Source organism: Xyrauchen texanus, chromosome 28, assembly GCF_025860055.1.
Source record: "Xyrauchen texanus isolate HMW12.3.18 chromosome 28, RBS_HiC_50CHRs, whole genome shotgun sequence".
Taxonomy (NCBI): Eukaryota; Metazoa; Chordata; class Actinopteri; order Cypriniformes; family Catostomidae; genus Xyrauchen; species Xyrauchen texanus.
Genome location: NC_068303.1, coordinates 19222521 through 19240064, shown reverse-complemented (window position 1 = coordinate 19240064; position 17544 = coordinate 19222521). Strand labels below are relative to the sequence as shown.

General features: G+C 41.6%; 1 protein-coding gene across 2 annotated transcripts in view; it reads left to right on the top strand.

The window, feature by feature from the left end:
• LOC127622191 (BTB/POZ domain-containing protein 7-like) overlaps nt 1-17544 on the top strand; it is a 54906-nt gene that overhangs the window by 29026 nt on the left and 8336 nt on the right. For both annotated transcript variants that reach the window (XM_052096190.1, XM_052096189.1), the window contains exons 3-8: nt 4262-4470; nt 12015-12090; nt 14043-14203; nt 14475-14618; nt 15301-15490; nt 17003-17181. In XM_052096190.1, the coding sequence (XP_051952150.1) occupies nt 4262-4470; nt 12015-12090; nt 14043-14203; nt 14475-14618; nt 15301-15490; nt 17003-17181 (959 nt within the window). The remainder of the gene's footprint in view (nt 1-4261; nt 4471-12014; nt 12091-14042; nt 14204-14474; nt 14619-15300; nt 15491-17002; nt 17182-17544) is intronic.

The window sequence follows — 17544 nt, the reverse complement described above, 5'->3', positions numbered from 1 at the left end:
ATATAATCTTTGTCCTTTTTGATAATGATTTGTGTCTAATTAAATGGAAAACTATGCGAGTTGATCTCAGTGGTGCTGCAGAATGTTGACACTGAGCGTTGGCGGTTAGTGTGTGTGTGTGTACCTTTGTAGAAATAAATAATTGTTTTGAATTTTAGAATGCGCCATGTCATCCATCAGACATGTCCGGAGTGCAACCCCCTTTGATTTACTCTGCTGCTCACACTTTACCAAAGTTGTGTTGACAAATATGTCTGAAGATACAAAGACTTTTGTGCAATGAGCAGCCCTATTTATCTGAAACAAAATGTAGAATCATCGGGAAAATCTTCAGATTATTGATGCGTAGAAAAGGAACCGATCCCAAGCCTACTAAACACAATACTGGAATAGGGTATAAACAAAGGAAGCTAGACGAAGTGCAACAGAATGGAACAGAACGCAGGCATTCTAAGACGCGTTTTTCGAAATTGAACTCCCTTCAACTTGGGACAGGGTTTTAAAAATACAATGCTCAGTGTGATATGCTGATTAAGGAGCAAGATGCAGTGGCCAAAGACATCAATCTGACACTTTCATAGGCCATCAATTAAAAAGTAGTGCAGATGGAATAGAAGAACAGAACGTATTCCTGCAGTTTTCTGTAAAACTCAAAGGATTTTACATTGCAATGCTGTGTGAAATTGACAATTAGGATAATACATTTGTTTTTTTACACTATATTATGTTTGTATAGTAATTTTCTAATTGTTAATACAATGAATTACAAAGATTTATACAAACAATTAAGACAATAGAATAGCTACAGTATACCATTCACCCTGTTATTCAAACAACATTTACGTTTACATTCATTCAATTAGCAGATGCTTTATCCAAAGTCACTTAAAAATTAGGAAGGATACAACATAAGTGATTTCATCCTAAGGAGACTGTAACAGAAAAAGTGCTGCATTACAAAGTTTCAGCTGTATTAGAAAAGTATTAGCTAAGACAGAGATTAGAGTGCAAATGTTTTTTTTTGTGGTACCGTGATACAACACAGAATTGTGATACTTTAGCTGGTATAATACTGTAGGACTGATTGAGGTATTTTGACAGGATGTCAAAATTATTATTAAAATGCTACACTAACTGCTGGAGTACATCTGTGTTGTTTGACTCGTTTCAGTCAAATAATCAGCAGCAAGGAGAGAAGTCTGTGATCCACATTGATTTTTCTTTTTTTTTTTTCTTTTGAGAGATGCTTTAAAATGTAATACAAATGCAGGTGTTGGCTTAACACTTACCAGAACTTTTGTATGTCTTTTGATTCTGTAGAGTTCTATCAATTAAAATCATTATTTAAATCCCATTGAATCATAATTTTAGCAAGCTATTTTAAATCGCAAGTATGATAAATGCTGAATTTTTGATCCCAGTTGTAAAGCTGCTCATGAGCACAAACATCGAGAGGCTGTTGAAAAAAGACAAGGTTAAACTGCATAGACTGTGTTTATAGATATGTAAGGAGATAAGAGTTGGAAGCGCATCAAAGTGGAATCCACAAAATGGTAATGAGTGCAGAGCAAATGTAGATTTCCTCAGCTAATCCTATCAAGTTTTCTGCACTTGGCATTGCCTTTAAGTAGAGGACAGTGAATGTTTGGACAAAAGCTTCCTGTTTTATGTAGCTTTTGTTTTCTTCAATGTTTTGTTTTGCAGTTGCTTATCTCATGTTAGAATGCTTGTCTTAGGGTTGTTTACTTATTAACTACTAGTTGCAAGTTCCACAATCAGCCTTGTGGTGTAAATTTGACTCACAACTAATCATTAACTTTAATTAACTTACATTGATTTGTTTCTTGGCATTTGTTCTTAACATGAACAAATGTACACATTGATTACAAAGTCAATAATGAGTGATGAGCTTTTGGGATACTGGGTTGACACGTTACCTAAGGGCTAATATGACACTGTTTTCTGAAGACCACAAATTACCAGCTCTGCCAGCAGATGTTATAATTAACAGGGAAGGGTTTATGAGGGAAAACTGGGGCATTACTGTGCTGCTGCATGGTAGATTGCACTAGTCATGCAGTGAAACAGATGCAGTGCTACTCTTGATCTTGTGCTCTCAAGAGGCTGGAGGTGACAAAAGAGAAGACACTGGCTGTAGTGCTGTGAATTTTGGGTTGAAAGTGAATCAATTCGATTTATGATAAGTAGGTTTTTGATTTGATTCCAAGGCTTTTTTTCCCCTGCATATTCATTACGGTTCAATTCGATACATGATTTGATTCGATTTAACTATTTGATTCTGTATTTTTTCAATGCATTTATAGTATTCTTTTTTTTCTTCTTTTCTTCTCCACAATTTGGAATGCCCAATTCAAAATGTGCTCCAAGTTATGTGGTGGCGTAGTGACTCGCCTCAATCCAGGTGGTCAAGTATGAATCTCAGTTGCCTCCGTGTCTGAGACTTCAATCCGCACATCTTATCAGGTGGCTTGTTGACTGCGTAGCGTGAAACCCCCTCATGTGCTAGGAGACCTAGCACATGTGGGGGTTTCACGCTATTCTCTGCGGCATCCACGCACAACTCACCACATGCCCCACCGAGAGAACCACACATTAAAGCTGCCACATGGGGATTACCCCATGTGAATCTACCCTCCCTAGCAACCAGGCCAATTTGGTTGCTTAGGAGACCTGGCTGGAGTCACTCAGCATTCCCTGGATTCGAACTTGTGGCTCCAGGGGTGGTAGTCAGCATCAATACTAGCTGAGCTACCCAGGTCCATCCACTAATGTGTCTTAAGAACAAGAAAGAAAAACTGCTTGATTGTTTATTGCACCAAAAGAAAGAAAACACATTAAATACTTTGATATACAGGCTACTTGGAATACAACAAAGAGTGTAATGTGCCAATAAAATATTTTAGAGCTGAGCATAACTAAAAAAAAATCCTTGTTGTACATATTTTTTGTTTTGACAATAGTAATTACAGTCAATTATGCATAATTACAAGCAACTAACCCTAAACCAAACCCTTACCTTAAATCTATAGTTAGTATATATGAATTAGTAATAATCAGTAATCACTTGTGTAAATACATATTAAATAACATAAAGTGTAACCCTGTAATTTTTTAGATTGTATTACTTTGCATGACTTTTCCAGGCCTGTAAATCCCAATTTAAAATGTCCCTGATATTTCCAGGTTTTCCATGATTGTGGGGACCCTGAATCTGGACACCCAATTCCCCAACAAAATTATGCCAGTAAAATGACACTATTTAATCTTATAAAAAGTAACAGCCAAGTGTCCCTAGCTAAAAGCAAAGCATTTTATTTCAGTAGTGGCCACGTAACGAGTTGGAAACTAACAAATGGTTTGAGCATGCTTGACTCAAGACGAATGCTATTGAGAGCTGTCATTTGCTCATGTAAAGGTCCAAGTTGTGTAAGTAAATGATTTTTGAAGGAACTATTCCTTTTAAAGTTTTTTTTCATTCATTTCTAAGGTAAGAGTCACAAGGACTGGGATGTGACCTTTCCTGATACGATGGATATTTAAAATGCGTGGGCTATCAAATCTGCATGGGCTACTGATGGAATTCAGTTCTACTCACAATGCCTGTTAGGAGGGAAAAATCAAGCATGCTCACTAGAGATGTTCTTGGCTTGGTTTGCATTGGAGCTAACATTTTCCTCCGCTCTGGGGGTATTTGTATCATGAAGTGCAGGACAATAACTCTCGAATTTACAGATTAAACTGAACAGAATGCCTCTCTTTTGACATTATGACAGGAGACTGAAAGATTTGAATGGAAGAGACAAAACAGATAAAATCAGTAATTCATAGCATGTTTTGAAGCAGCATAAAACAGTGTTTTTGTTGTGGATTATTGGGTAAATGATCCATCGGTTTTTATTGTGACATTTAAATGCATACATATTCATTAATATATTACACTTATCTGCATCTTATCTATGCATATTTTTGGTAAACGTTATTCCTGGTATATTAAGAGCACTACAACACTTCAAAAGGTAAAACAGAATACAGTTATGGTGATTGGGGGAAATTATTTTACAACAATAGACAAGTGTAGAGAGCTGGTGGCCCTATTCCAAGAACATCTTGACCACCCACATTTGTTCTTAAAAAATTCTTAATTACCAAGCTTGGACAAAGAGCTTGTTTAAGACTGATTGAAGCACTGTTTAAGCCAAAATAAAAAGTTATGTCTTATTTCTATGTTTATTTTTGTTAGGCTGTGAAGACATTGTGGCAGAGAGCATCTCGCTAGAATCTGTGGTGGCCATTCTGAAGTGGAGTTCACAGCCCTACGGTTCCAAATGGGTTCATCGGCAGGCTATGCACTTCTTGTGTGAGGAATTCAGCCAGGTCATGATCTCCGATGTTCTGTATGAGCTCAGCAAGGAGCACCTGTTGGCAGCCATTCAATCTGATTATCTGCAGGTGACGACACCATTTCTTGAGTAAACTTTACTAGTTTCATATTTCCCAGTTCAATATTGTCTAATCAAATACAATTTTATTTTTAGCTCAGTGTTTTAAACATCTACACTGTTAGGTCCCCTCACATTTGATATCGTACCTTTAATAGCCCACTATCCAACTAGTAATCAGCCTAATTATACAGGGCTTATACAAACTAGTCAATTATGAAAACATGTAGTTTTGTAAATCCCTAGTTAAGACCAATTCAAGCTTATTTTCTCTCTTCCAACTTAGAGAGTGGATTCAGGGTATCCTGCTCGTATTGCACAATTGGGAAATATGTTTATTTCAATCCGTACATCATTGCAGGCCTTTAGGCCTATCTATTTCAATCAACAGAGTGTCAGTGTCAGTCTGTTGCGTCTGTATCAGTCTCTGCAGATCAGGCATCTCTTAAAGGTTACCGGGTTTTGTTTTTGGACGAATGAGTCAGCTATATCAGATAACCCTTAACTCTCCCAGTGAGCTTATCCTCAGTTTTCCTGACTGAGTGCTGGGTGGTGTTATGATGATTTTAATTGCCGCTAGACTGTTTTCTGGTTCCGGTCTCCATAAAGAAACTACCAATTTGAGCATTTCAGGCAGAGAACAACCCTTTTAAGTGCAAGTTGGAGTAAAAATTAGTTCAGGTTCAACTTGTGCAGTTGTTGGCAGTCATAACTCAAAATAGTTAATGATATCAACCTAACTAACCTTGTGTCATAGCTTCATGGTATTCACCCACTCCTTAAACTTAGTACAGTATCGGTACTGTGGAGCCCTGTGCCTTTTTTTGGAAAATTTTTACAAATTGAATGCGCCAAATCAGTGGCGTACTCTGATCTCATCAGGGAGAGGGACGGTTGGGTGAAAACATATTTTTAATTAATAGTACTTATATACTTAATTCTTTGCTTTTGGACTGTTTAAGCATTTTTATTTTATTACATACATAGCCAACATTTTCCCATTGTTTCCTTAATCACAAATAATAGCCTATTCTGTTTTTCACAAAAATCACCATGGTGTTACTATTGTTGTTTTTTAAGACCCGGTCCGTGGTAATGCCATGTTTTTTACATGTGCCATAGCTCAACATTTTTTAAAGAACCTTGGAATACCATGACAATATCATGAATATATATATATATGTAGTAGTGCTGTCAGTTGATACATTTTTAATCGTGTAATTTTTCCTAGTTAATCGCGATTAATCACCTTCCACAGTATAAAGAAATAAATACACTAAAATAGCACTAATTCAAGCAACATTTAAACGTTTCCCAAAGTCTAAGTGGGAGTTTGATTGATTGATTGATTGATTGATTGATTGAAAGAACTAGTCCCCACATAGGTTGCATATTCATTGCAATAGGAATTATCATTTCTTAAACTCTTATCCTCCACAATATTAATCTGCCAGTAGACTGTGTGTCACGAATGTGGAAAGGAGAAGGCAGACAGGGAATTCGGATCCAAAAGCGGTTTAATAGATAAACAATAGGATGAACACAAACACTGGAACAAATAAAAGGGTCCACAATGGGAAAAGTAAACTCAACACAAACTCACACACGGGTGAACACAAGTTGACAAACATCCATGAACAGCAGGGTAATCCTCGAACGAACACGAAAAGAGATAGCACACACTGACAAAGGCATGAACATGAAACGGTAACGATCGACAACGGAGAGAGGAAACAACGGGGTTTAAGTAGACAGACACCGTGATAACAAAATAAGCGACAGGTGCGGACAATAACGCTGTGACAGCGGTGATGAGGAGTGAGGAAGAAGGGAAGTGTAGTTTTAACAGAGACAGTGAAACACAGGCGGACAACAAGGAAGAAATGACAGGGAGCGTGTTAGGAGAAACAGAAACCACGGGACGGATAACAAGGAAGAGTGACATGGAACGTGACTGGCGAGGGTGAAACAGAAAACACGGGACGGACAACATGGAAACGTGACAGGAACGTGACTAGAGAAACAGAGGACACAGTGAGGACAACAGGGGATCGTGACAGAATCCCCCCTCAAAAGGACCGGATTCCAGATGGTCTTACGAAACAGAAAAGGAAAAATAGCAGGGATAAACAAATGTTCAAGGAGAGAGGGGCTAGAAAAGGGGAAAAACAGACAGACCAAAGGGGGCACAAGGGACACGGAGACAGACCAAGGGGGCACAAGGGACACGGAGACAGACCAAGGGGGCACAAAGGACAAGGAGACAGACCACGGGGGCACAAGGGGAAATAAGGCAGTCCAAGGAGGCAAAAGGGGCACACAGGCAGTCCAGGGGGCAACAAGGGACAGACAAGAGGTCCAGGGGGGCACAATGGGCAGGAAGGAAGTCCAGGGAGGCTGAGAGGGCAGGTAAGCAGTCTCTGGGGGTGTGTGCAGGGAACCGGGTCAGGTGGCCCGGGGAACGTCCACCGGGTAGGGACAGGTTTAGGAGGCCTGGGAGGTGGCCCTAGAGCAGGGGCCTGTTCAGGGGGCCTGGGAGGTGGACACAGGACAGAGGCCAGTTTAGATGGCCTGGGGGCTGGCCACTTGGCAAGGACCGGTTCAGGGGACCTGGGAGGTGGCCACAGGACATGGACAGTTCGAGGAGGCCTGGGAGGCGGCCACAAGACAGGGACAGGTCCAGGGGGCCTGGGAGGTGGCCCTCGGATAGGGACAGGTCCAGGGGGCCTGGGCGGCGGCCTCAGGACAGGGACCGGTCCAGGAGGCCTGGAAGGCGGCCTCAGGACAGGGACAGTTCCCGGGGGCGAAGCTGCGAAGGGCTCTGGAGACGAAGCTGAGGGAGGCTCTGATGGCTCAGGAGGCGGAGCTGAGGGAGGCTCTGAAGGCTCAGGAGGCGGAGCTGAGCGAGGCTCTTGAGGCTCAGGAGGCGGAGCCGAGGGAGGCGGTACCATGGACACCTCTGGAGGATCAGGGGGCGGAGCCGTGGGAGGCTCAGGAGGCAGAGCAGAGGGAGGCTCAGGAGGCAGAGCCGTGGGAGGCTCTGGAGATGGAGCCGAGGAAGGTGGCGCCATAGGAGGCTCTAGAGGCGAAGCTCTGGAAGGCTTTGGAGGTGGAGCCGAGGGAGGCGGAACCATGGACACCTCTGGAGGCTCAGGGGGCGGAGCCGTGGGAGGCTCAGGAGGCGGAGCCGTGGGAGGCTCAGGAGGCGGAGCCGAGGAAGGTTCAGGAGATGGAGCCGAGGAAGGTGGCGCCGTAGGAGGCTCAGGAGGCGGAGGCCTGGAAGGCTCAGGAGGCAGAGCCGTGGGAGGCTCAGGAGGCAGAGCCGTGGGAGGCTCAGGAGGCAGAGCCGAGGAAGGTAGCGCCGTAGGAGACTCTAGAGGCGAAGCTCTGGAAGGCTCTGGAGGCGGAGCCGATGGAGGTGGCACCGTAGGTTGCTCGAGAGGTGGAGCCTTAGAAAGCTCTGGAGTCTCTGGAGGCGGAGCCGTAGGAGGCTCTGGAGGCGGAGCCGTAGGAGGCTCGGGGAGCAGGGCCGTGGAAGACTCGAGAGGCTCTGGAGGCGGAGCCCTGGAAGGCTCGAGAGGCTCTGGAGGCGGAGCCCTGGAAGGCTCGAGAGGCTCTGGATGCGGAGCCCTAGAAGACTCGAGAGACTTGAGGGGCGGAGCCCTGGGAGGCTCGGGAGGAGGAGCTCTGGGAGGCTTGAGAGGAGGAGCCCTGGGAGGCTCGAGAGACTTGAGAGGCAAAGTCCTGGAAGACTCAGGAGGTGGAGCTCTGGGAAGCTCGAGAGGAGCTCTGGAAAGCTCGGGAGGCGGAGCTCTGGAAAGCTCGGGAGGCGTTGGCTCAGGGACGGTCATGGCTACAGACACTGGCCCAGGGACGGTCGAGGCTACAGACGCTGGCTCAGGGACGGTCGAGGCTACAGACGCTGGCTCAGGGACGGTCGAGGCTACAGGCGCGGGCTCAGGGACGGTCGAGGCTACAGGCGCTGGCTCAGGGACGGTCGAGGCTACAGGCACTGGCTCACTGACGTCTGAGGCTACCGGCACTGGCTCACTGACGTCTGAGGCTACAGGCATGGGCTGGTTGACCGTGGTATGCGCGAGCTTGGGTTCGCTGGACGCTGGGGGCCGAGCCACGGGGGGTTCTGGGGACGGAGCTGTGGTAGACGGAGGCTGGAGAGCAGAGACCCTTCCTTTTCTCCTCTTTCTCCGGGCGGATGAGGCTGACAACGCTGTTCGTGGCTGGCGTGGCCTCAGGCTCGCTGACCGTGGCTGGAGTGGGCACAGGCTCGCTGACCGTGGCTGGCGTGGGCTCAGGCTCGCTCACCATGACAGGCGTGGGCACTGGCTCGCAGGCCGGGGCAGGCGTGGGCACCGGCTCGCAGACCGGGGCAGGCGTAGAGAGCCCAGAGGCGGGAGCCGGGATCGAGAGAGGAGGTTCCCCGGCAGCAAATTCCTCCGACGAGACTCACGTATTCCTGCCAGGTGTAGTCTCCAATCTCCGGCAAAACACAACACCGGTGTATAGGTACCCCAATCCTGTAGACGGTCTTCAGGAGGTTGTCATCCCAACCGGTGTAGCCGGCCATGCAGGAGAAAAAATGGGAGAACTCACGGATGTTTAGCTCCATATGCGTCAGTCCCACAAAGAAAGCCGCTGGATCCATTGTGGTCGATCGTTCTGTCACGAATGTGGAAAGGAGAAGGCAGACAGGGAATTCGGATCCAAAAGCGGTTTAATAGATAAACAATAGGATGAACACAAAACACTGGAACAAATAAAAGGGTCCACAATGGGAAAAGTAAACTCAACACAAACTCACACACGGGTGAACACGAGTTGACAAACATCCATGAACAGCAGGGTAATCCTCGAACGAACACGAAAAGAGATGGCACACACTGACAAAGGCATGAACGTGAAACGGTAACGATCGACAACGGAGAGAGGAAACGACGGGGTTTAAGTAGACAGACACAGTGATAACAAAATAAGTGACAGGTGCGGACAATAACGCTGTGACAGCAGTGATGAGGAGTGAGGAAGAAGGGAAGTGTAGTTTTAACAGAGACAGTGAAACACAGGCAGACAACAAGGAAGAAATGACAGGGAGCGTGTTAGGAGAAACAGAAACCACGGGATGGATAACAAGGAAGAGTGACATGGAACGTGACTGGCGAGGGTGAAACAGAAAACACGGGACGGGCCACATGGAAACGTGACATGAACGTGACTAGAGAAACAGAGGACACAGCGAGGACAACAGGGGATCGTGACACTGTGGCTATACATCTTTTTACAGCAATCATGAAGCTGCATTCATGATTCGCATCACAGCGACAATGCCAGCATCAAGTGCCCCTTTAAACTCCACATGAAAGCGTTTGCTGGCAAAAACATCTCGTTCTGCATTTGGTGATAGTTAAGACTTACCATGCTTCTATGTTAATTAAAATGCACCTTATTTAGGCTGAAAAATATTTTATTTCTTTCTCAAGTTCCATCTAGGCTTGTTTTGTACATTTTCAATAGCCTTAAATGCTCCTTTCACTATCACTTTATCACTGACACTAAATAACTGAATCTCAAAGGGCCTTCCACAAGCATACGTTCATACATTTAATGCCATGTTCCCATCAGAGGTCCTACTTCAATGGGTCAGGACTTTGGAGTGAGTAGGGCATGGGGAGGATCACTTGCGATTGGAATCTGCTCCTATCTGCTGTAGCATGCATTGTTAAAGGCACATCCACCTTCTTAAATGCTTCTGTGATTTACAAAGAAATCTCAAAATGACACCTGATTACTGTTAGTGTGAGATTATTACAAGGTTTCAATTTTGTTTTATCTAATTATTTTATTTTTAATATAAACATTTGTCACTTTTTTCTTGATGGCCAAATAGTGCTTAAATGATTTGCATGCACAGTGTAAGATTTGTGAAAGCGTAAATCAAATTAGATAAACACCATGCCCACTAAATTTTTTGTAAAGTTATAAATCAAGTTGCAATCGTAAGAAAAATATATTAGCAATACTTTAGTGTAATTCATGTGTTGTGAATCTGTAATTGCATATTAACACAAATAATATCGCTGATTGCGTTTGCCGAGTTTTTGGCCATGTTTAGGTGCAAAAACAGTGCCAAAAGTGTTAGCGCTAAAAAAAGGAAGTCAGAAGAATACACACCAAATTTACTTTGTGTTAATGCACAATTACAGATTCACAACACATGAATTACAATTATGCAAATAATTAAAGTATTTCAAATATTTATTCTTACACTTGCAACTTGATTTACACCTTTATAAAACATTCTGTGCGCATGCAATTTATTTTTATGCTTGTAACTTAATTTACACTTTTACAAATCTTACTCTGTGCATGCAAATCATTTTGGCACTATTTTACCTTCATACAATGGCACCGATTTGTGAACGAAAAAGGCTCGCGCCACTGCTGCCCCCCTTCTGTGCATGCTACTGCGCTAAACAGAGAACATAAGCCGATGTGATTGAAAACACTGGAGACGTGAAAAAGATAACAAGCATCCGTTATGAATCGTGGAACTCTTCCACGTTCAGGAAGAAAGTGGATAGTGAGTGTTGCTCCCCCATGGGTTTGGCCTGGTAAATTAAAGCCTGTTGGCGCCTAAACACTCATACTGTATGTGCTTGTTCTTAAACGTTTATAAGTCTTCTCTAACTCAACCTCAGGTCAAACCTGTATAAGTAACATGAACAAAGACCAGCATTGGTTTGACAGATATACTCTTCCTCAAAAATGTGGGGATTGACTGATTGATTCAACACCTCGTGTCTGACAGTGAAGGAAGAGAAATAATAACAGAATACCAAAGCCCACAGTCTAGTTCTCACTCTATTTGCAGGATCTCAACACTCAAACAGTAAGTGTTAGTTAGAGTTAGGGTCAAAAATTAAAGCTTGCCAAGTGCTTAATGCAAGAAAAAATTGCTTTGGTGAGTAAATATAAGAAGCCAATGGTCAGTGATATTTGTTACAAACCTGCATGGAAAACTATCAAAATAATTCCATTGTCATAGGAACAAAATAAAATTTTCTTAATAAAAATTATGCAAAATACAGTTTATTGTTGAATTTTTCTTAATTCAGCTGGCATTTTCTGGTCTGGCAAAAATTCATTTTGGATGCTGGATTGAACATTCACAACTGATTTCTCAGAAGCTTTCTGCATAAAGAAGTGCAGTTTAGTTCAAATGCTGGTTTCAACTCCAGACGTTCAAATTAAATTAGATCTGGGCTGTGCAGTATTTCCAGTAAGAGATCAAAAATAGTAGCAAAATTGTTATGCTTAGCCTTCACCTGGCACCTGCAAGACCTGCTGCCAAAAAATAGTTTTGTTTTGTATTCCTGTTTTTGTTTTTTCTTCTTTCAAGATGCACTATGCCGACATTGTTCTATTGTATTAAATATACTATCTTTACTTTCCACATGCATGCACCAGTTTCCAGCCTATCAGTGCTGGTTCAGGTGCTCATTTCAGTAATATTACCTGGTACTTCTTTCCTATACACAGGCCAGTGAGCAGGACATCCTGAAATATGTGGTCAAGTGGGGTGAACACCAGCTAATCAAGAGGATGGCTGATAGAGGTAGAGTACCACACATAATGGGGTTTACCCCTTTGATAATCAGTGATTCAAATTCTATTTTTAACTTTGAAATAAACAAAATTTGAAAAATGTAAAACAACAAAGAAACATTATGATGTAAAATGGATAAGAAATATTTAGATTTTGAACTATTTCTAGGTTACTAATTAAATAAGCAAATTTGCAACAATGACATATTAACTAATTTGTACAAAAGTCAGATTGCCTGTTTTCCATTGACACACAAAAGATGATCTTTGAACATTTATAAATCATGCTGGAATAACAAGGACGATCAAGTTTTGCAAAAACCATGCCAGATCCAATACATGATGTCAATAAGGCAAAAGGGGAATATACCAGGAGGGACAAAATGTATGTTAATTTTGCAATTAAACTTTACACTCAAATTGTTATGCTGATTATATAATATGTAATGGAAAAATGCAAAATAGAAGAATCTTTACAAGTGGCTTGTATATCTGTCATTTCATAAACATTAATTATCATCTACTTTACACACAAGCCATGTTTAGGGCTTATTTTTTTCTGTGCTGCTCAATTTGTTCCTTGTTCCATGTCTTCCGTATATGGTGGTCTGAGATGTGCCAGTGTAATGATTTATTCCCCAGTCCTCATAATGTGTAGTAATGACTTTGACTGGCTCAGTGCTGCAATACAGAAAAGTAATATATGGCTGGTGACTCCAGACCTGGCCTGAAAACTCACTGTGTACCCAACAGCTGGTGTATTTTCTACAGCTGGTGACAAACCACAAACATGATCTCTGATATTTCATTGTGTTGCATTATTTTTACCTCACAATACTTGATCAATATTCTCACAGCAAAAATATTTTTATTAACACTTTTCACATAATTTTTGTACTCTGGTGTGTGAAAAGGTGAAACGTACTGTGCCATTAGGTCAATGCACGCATACATATTTCTATTTAACCAAAATACAATCTCTGAATGAGCTAGGTATTTAATTGCATATAATTGGACCAAAGTCCAGTGCAGATGAATGAGAAACAAGTGATAAAGATCACTTTAAAGGTCACACATGTTTGAAACCTAAAGAATAGCAATGGTATTGTGTTGTGACCCAGATGTCGATATATAACAATGTATCTCCAGGTCCCTGCTGATTCCCACCCCTAGGTGTGTATCATCCTAATTTGCCGTCTGAGGTTTAGATCTTAAAGTAATAGTTGCAAAAATGAAATTTCTGTCAATATTTAATCACCCTCATGTCGTTCCAAACCCATATGACTGACTTTCTTCTATGGAAAACAAAATAATACATTTTAAATCATGTCAAAATCACAGATTTCAAAATAATAGCAGTTGATAGTGACTCAGTTTAAAGCTTAAAAAGCACCCAGAAGTATTATAAAAGTAGTCCATGCTTGTGAGTCATATTCCAATTCTTCTGAAGTCATACAAGGGCCCAAATGAAATACGGTGACATGTCAGTAATATCAAACCTCATTGGATATTGCACTTCTTGTGACCGGATGTGGTGACACATGAACACATGAGGTTTTATGTTATTAATGCATCACCATATTTCATTTGTGCTCTGTATAAATGAGTTGATCAGTGATTTGAGATATAATAATGACTTTCAATGTTTTTTTTTTTTTTTTTTTTTTTGGATGAATTATTACTTTTATACAGGGTCTGTTGCAGTGCAGCATCCCTTGAGCATCATATCTTACATTTCTCACTCAAGGGCACAGCAGCAGTCAGCAGAGCTGCATATTGATACCGCTAATCCTTTGGGATCACACTCCCACCCATCTTTTTCTAATCTAAATTGTGGGTTTAGAAAGTTGGGCAACTTTTCCTCCAAGTACTATCAAAATAAGAAGTTGTGTGTGAATCTATCTGGCTTTTTCCATCTTTGTGGCTATATGCGTGACTCTTGTGTATATGTGTGTTTCCCAGAGCCTAACCTGCTGAGTGGCACTGCACATAGTGTGAATAAACGTGGTGTGAAAAGAAGGGATCTGGACCTGGAAGAGCTGAAAGAAATTCTCTTTCCGCTGCTGCCTTTCGTCCGAAATGAGCACATATTACCCACCAATAGCGAAGTCCTCTCTGACACTGTGAGTGCGTCTTCTGTTAAGCCTTGTGTCTTCAGATCGTACAGTTTAAATTGGAGATAATTGGCATGCAAACCAAATGTGTACATGTCACTACTATTTTACAATATAGCATACTTAAAAAGTTAATCTTATTAATGTAAACATACTCTGATTGTCAGCACTTTTCAGGGTGTGATTGGCTAGAGTATAAGAAATACTAAAGTTTTTCTGTCATTTTTTGACCACTCATTCCAAGTCACGATAAAGTAATTGTTTACTATGCCTTTAACAGATGAAGAGGGGTCTGATCAGCACCCCTCCCTCTGACATGCTGCCCACTGCAGAGGGAGGCAAAGCCAATGCCTGGCTCAGGCAGAAGAGTGCTGGCATTTATGTCCGCCCACGGCTCTTCTCTCCATATGTGGAGGAGGCCAAGGTAGGCCACACCACCTCAACTCACCCACAGCAGGTTGTTAAAGGTATACGTTTCTCTTAAAACAAAAAGGAGATCTTACACCCTTGTTAGAGGATCACTCTACAAACCCCCTCATTAACAAACTGGTATGTGTAATAATGACACCAACTTTCATATGCATTATTATTTTAATAAATGTAAAGACAAATATATAAACCCTGTTTCCATCATAACGATCCCATATAAGATTATTTACTCAAAACAATATATCAAAACCTACATAATGACAACATTATGAAGTGAACTCTGCAAGGAAAATTAAATGTATATTCTGTAAAATTGTCAACAATTTTACTATGATTTTCTAGTAAATGAATGATTATAGAAAACATTGCATTCTCTTTCTAATAAAGACTTAAGTGACATTTACCTTGATTTCACAGCTAGTAATGGCTACATTAACTGTAAAACTATCCATCTTTCCTGAAGGCATAGATTTATCCAACATATATATTTACAAAATATAGCTTGAGATGGCACAATGCACTTTATTAACACTTAAAGACATTATTTTTCTGACCGAATATTTACATACTTTAAAAGCATTTGGAAAAGAGACACCCATCATGTAATGACCCAAGAGCAGCTATTTATTTGACCCATTGCATGATTTAAATTGAACTAAATACCTTTTGTGTGTTAGGCGATTCTGGAGGAGATGATGGTTGAGCAGACTGATCTAGTGAGGCTGCGCATGGTACGCATGTCTAATGTACCAGACACGCTCTACATGGTCAACAGTGCCATCCCCCAGTGCTGTCACATGATTAACCACCAGCAAATGGCTGGCAGCCAGACAGCTCCACCATCTGTGGTTGCTAATGAGATACCAGGTGGGTTAAGCATTCATTCATTCATGTGTTGTAATAATGCATTGTTTAGGCTAATCTGTAATTCAAATTTGCCTACTTATATTACACCCTTTTTTGTAATGGGAATTTGGAATGCCCAATTCGCACTACTTAGTAGGTCCTCATGGTGTCATGGTTAATCATATCAATACGGGTGGTGGAGAACAAGTCTCAGTTACCTCTGCTTATGAGACTGTGAATCCGCGCATCTTATCACGTAGCTTGCTGTGCATGATGACCGCGGAGACTTGCAGCACGTGGAGGCTCGTGCTACTCTCCGTGATTCACACACAACTTATCACGTGCCCCCATTGAGAGCGTGAAACCCCAACCCCAATCGCGAGCACAAGGAGGTTACCCCATGTGACTTTACCCTCCGTAGCAACCGGACAATTTGGTTACTTGACCTGTTGGAGTCACTCGGCACGTCTGGATTCGAACTCGAGACTCTAGGAGTCGGTGTCAATATTTGCTGAGCTACCCAGGCCCCCTTAATCTACCACATTTTAAATGATATACAAAGTCAGAAAGATAGAACATTTGCATGACACAGTGTTGAATCAAAAAATTTGAGTTAAAAAGAAAAAAAAAAAGAAGAAAATTCAAAATGGAAACATCAATCCAAATGGTGCAATCCAAAAGAAAAAAGCTCTTGAAACACAAGAGCATCCACAATAAGCAATACAAATGCAGTAGTTAAACACAAAAGCATGCAGGTAAGATTATTAATCATTCAAACCCTTTGCAGTATAACATCCTGCAACTCTCACATTGTTACCCACTGTAGCTATGGTTGAGCTTGGCTTGTACCTGGATGGGAGACCTCCTGGGGGAAATTATGGTTGCTGCTGGAAGAGATATAAATGAGGCCAGCAGGAGGTGCTCACCCTCACCTGTCGAGCAAGGGATTGTGGATAACATTAGCCAAATAATCATGCACGAATCACCACTGGAAATAGTAGAACATTCGGGCAACTTGGGCTCTAACATGCTATGATTTGAGACACTAATTCTCAACTCACCGACTATTTAGGATGTATACTATCCACATTGAGAAGCAAGGACTGTGAATAATGTTTGTTGACACTTGAGTATTGAGAGTTGTGAGTGTGACACATTGCACTTTTTTTATCAAGACATTTTAGAAAAACATTTCCCAAAGAATGTGTCCTAAATAGTCTAAATTGTGTTGATATTTTATGATATTTTCTGAATTTAACAGGAAGTTTGCTGCTCTTTTGCAAGTATCATTTCAGTGTTATAGGTTTATTCTTGTGTACATATAATGTGTGTGGGAACATTTGCCTTGCATATTGGCAAGCTTTTTGATGGCCGTGGGTGTGATACAAATCATTTTTTTTTTTTTTTGTTGGCATACACCCATCATTCTATTAATGATGTTAACACTGATATGCAATATTTATTGCACTTAATCATATGAATTTACACATTGTTTAACTATGTCATAAGTTTTCCTTTCTTACTGTCTTTTAGTACCCAGGTTGGCAGTAGTGAAGGAAATGATTCGTAGGCTGCAGGAGCTGCGTCACACAGATCAGGTGCAGCGAGCGTATGCTCTGAACTGCGGCGAGGGCGCCACAGTCAGCTACGAGCTGCAGATCCGTGTACTTAGAGAGTTTGGCCTACCTGATGGGGCGGCAGAACTCCTACAGGTATCCGAGTGCATCACAAGTGTTACAATGGCTACCATGAATTTCACTTTAGTCTTGATATCAGTTTTACCTGGCCTCTAATGCGCTGCATATAGGTGATTTTTCAATTGTTGCTGACATGCTAAAATTGCTTTTGATGTAGCTATTTTATTTATTTTTTAAGGGATAGTTTACCCCAAAATTGTATTTCTGCCATGATTAATAACCCTAATTTATTGTGTACACCCAAACAAGGCTGTTAGGCAGAATTTAACATGCAAATTTTCAGCAAATTTAACATGTGTTAATATTTGTATGAATATAAAAAGATTCAATTATTAAAATCTAAAGTAACAGTCTGTATCTGGTTTTGGCCACCAGCTG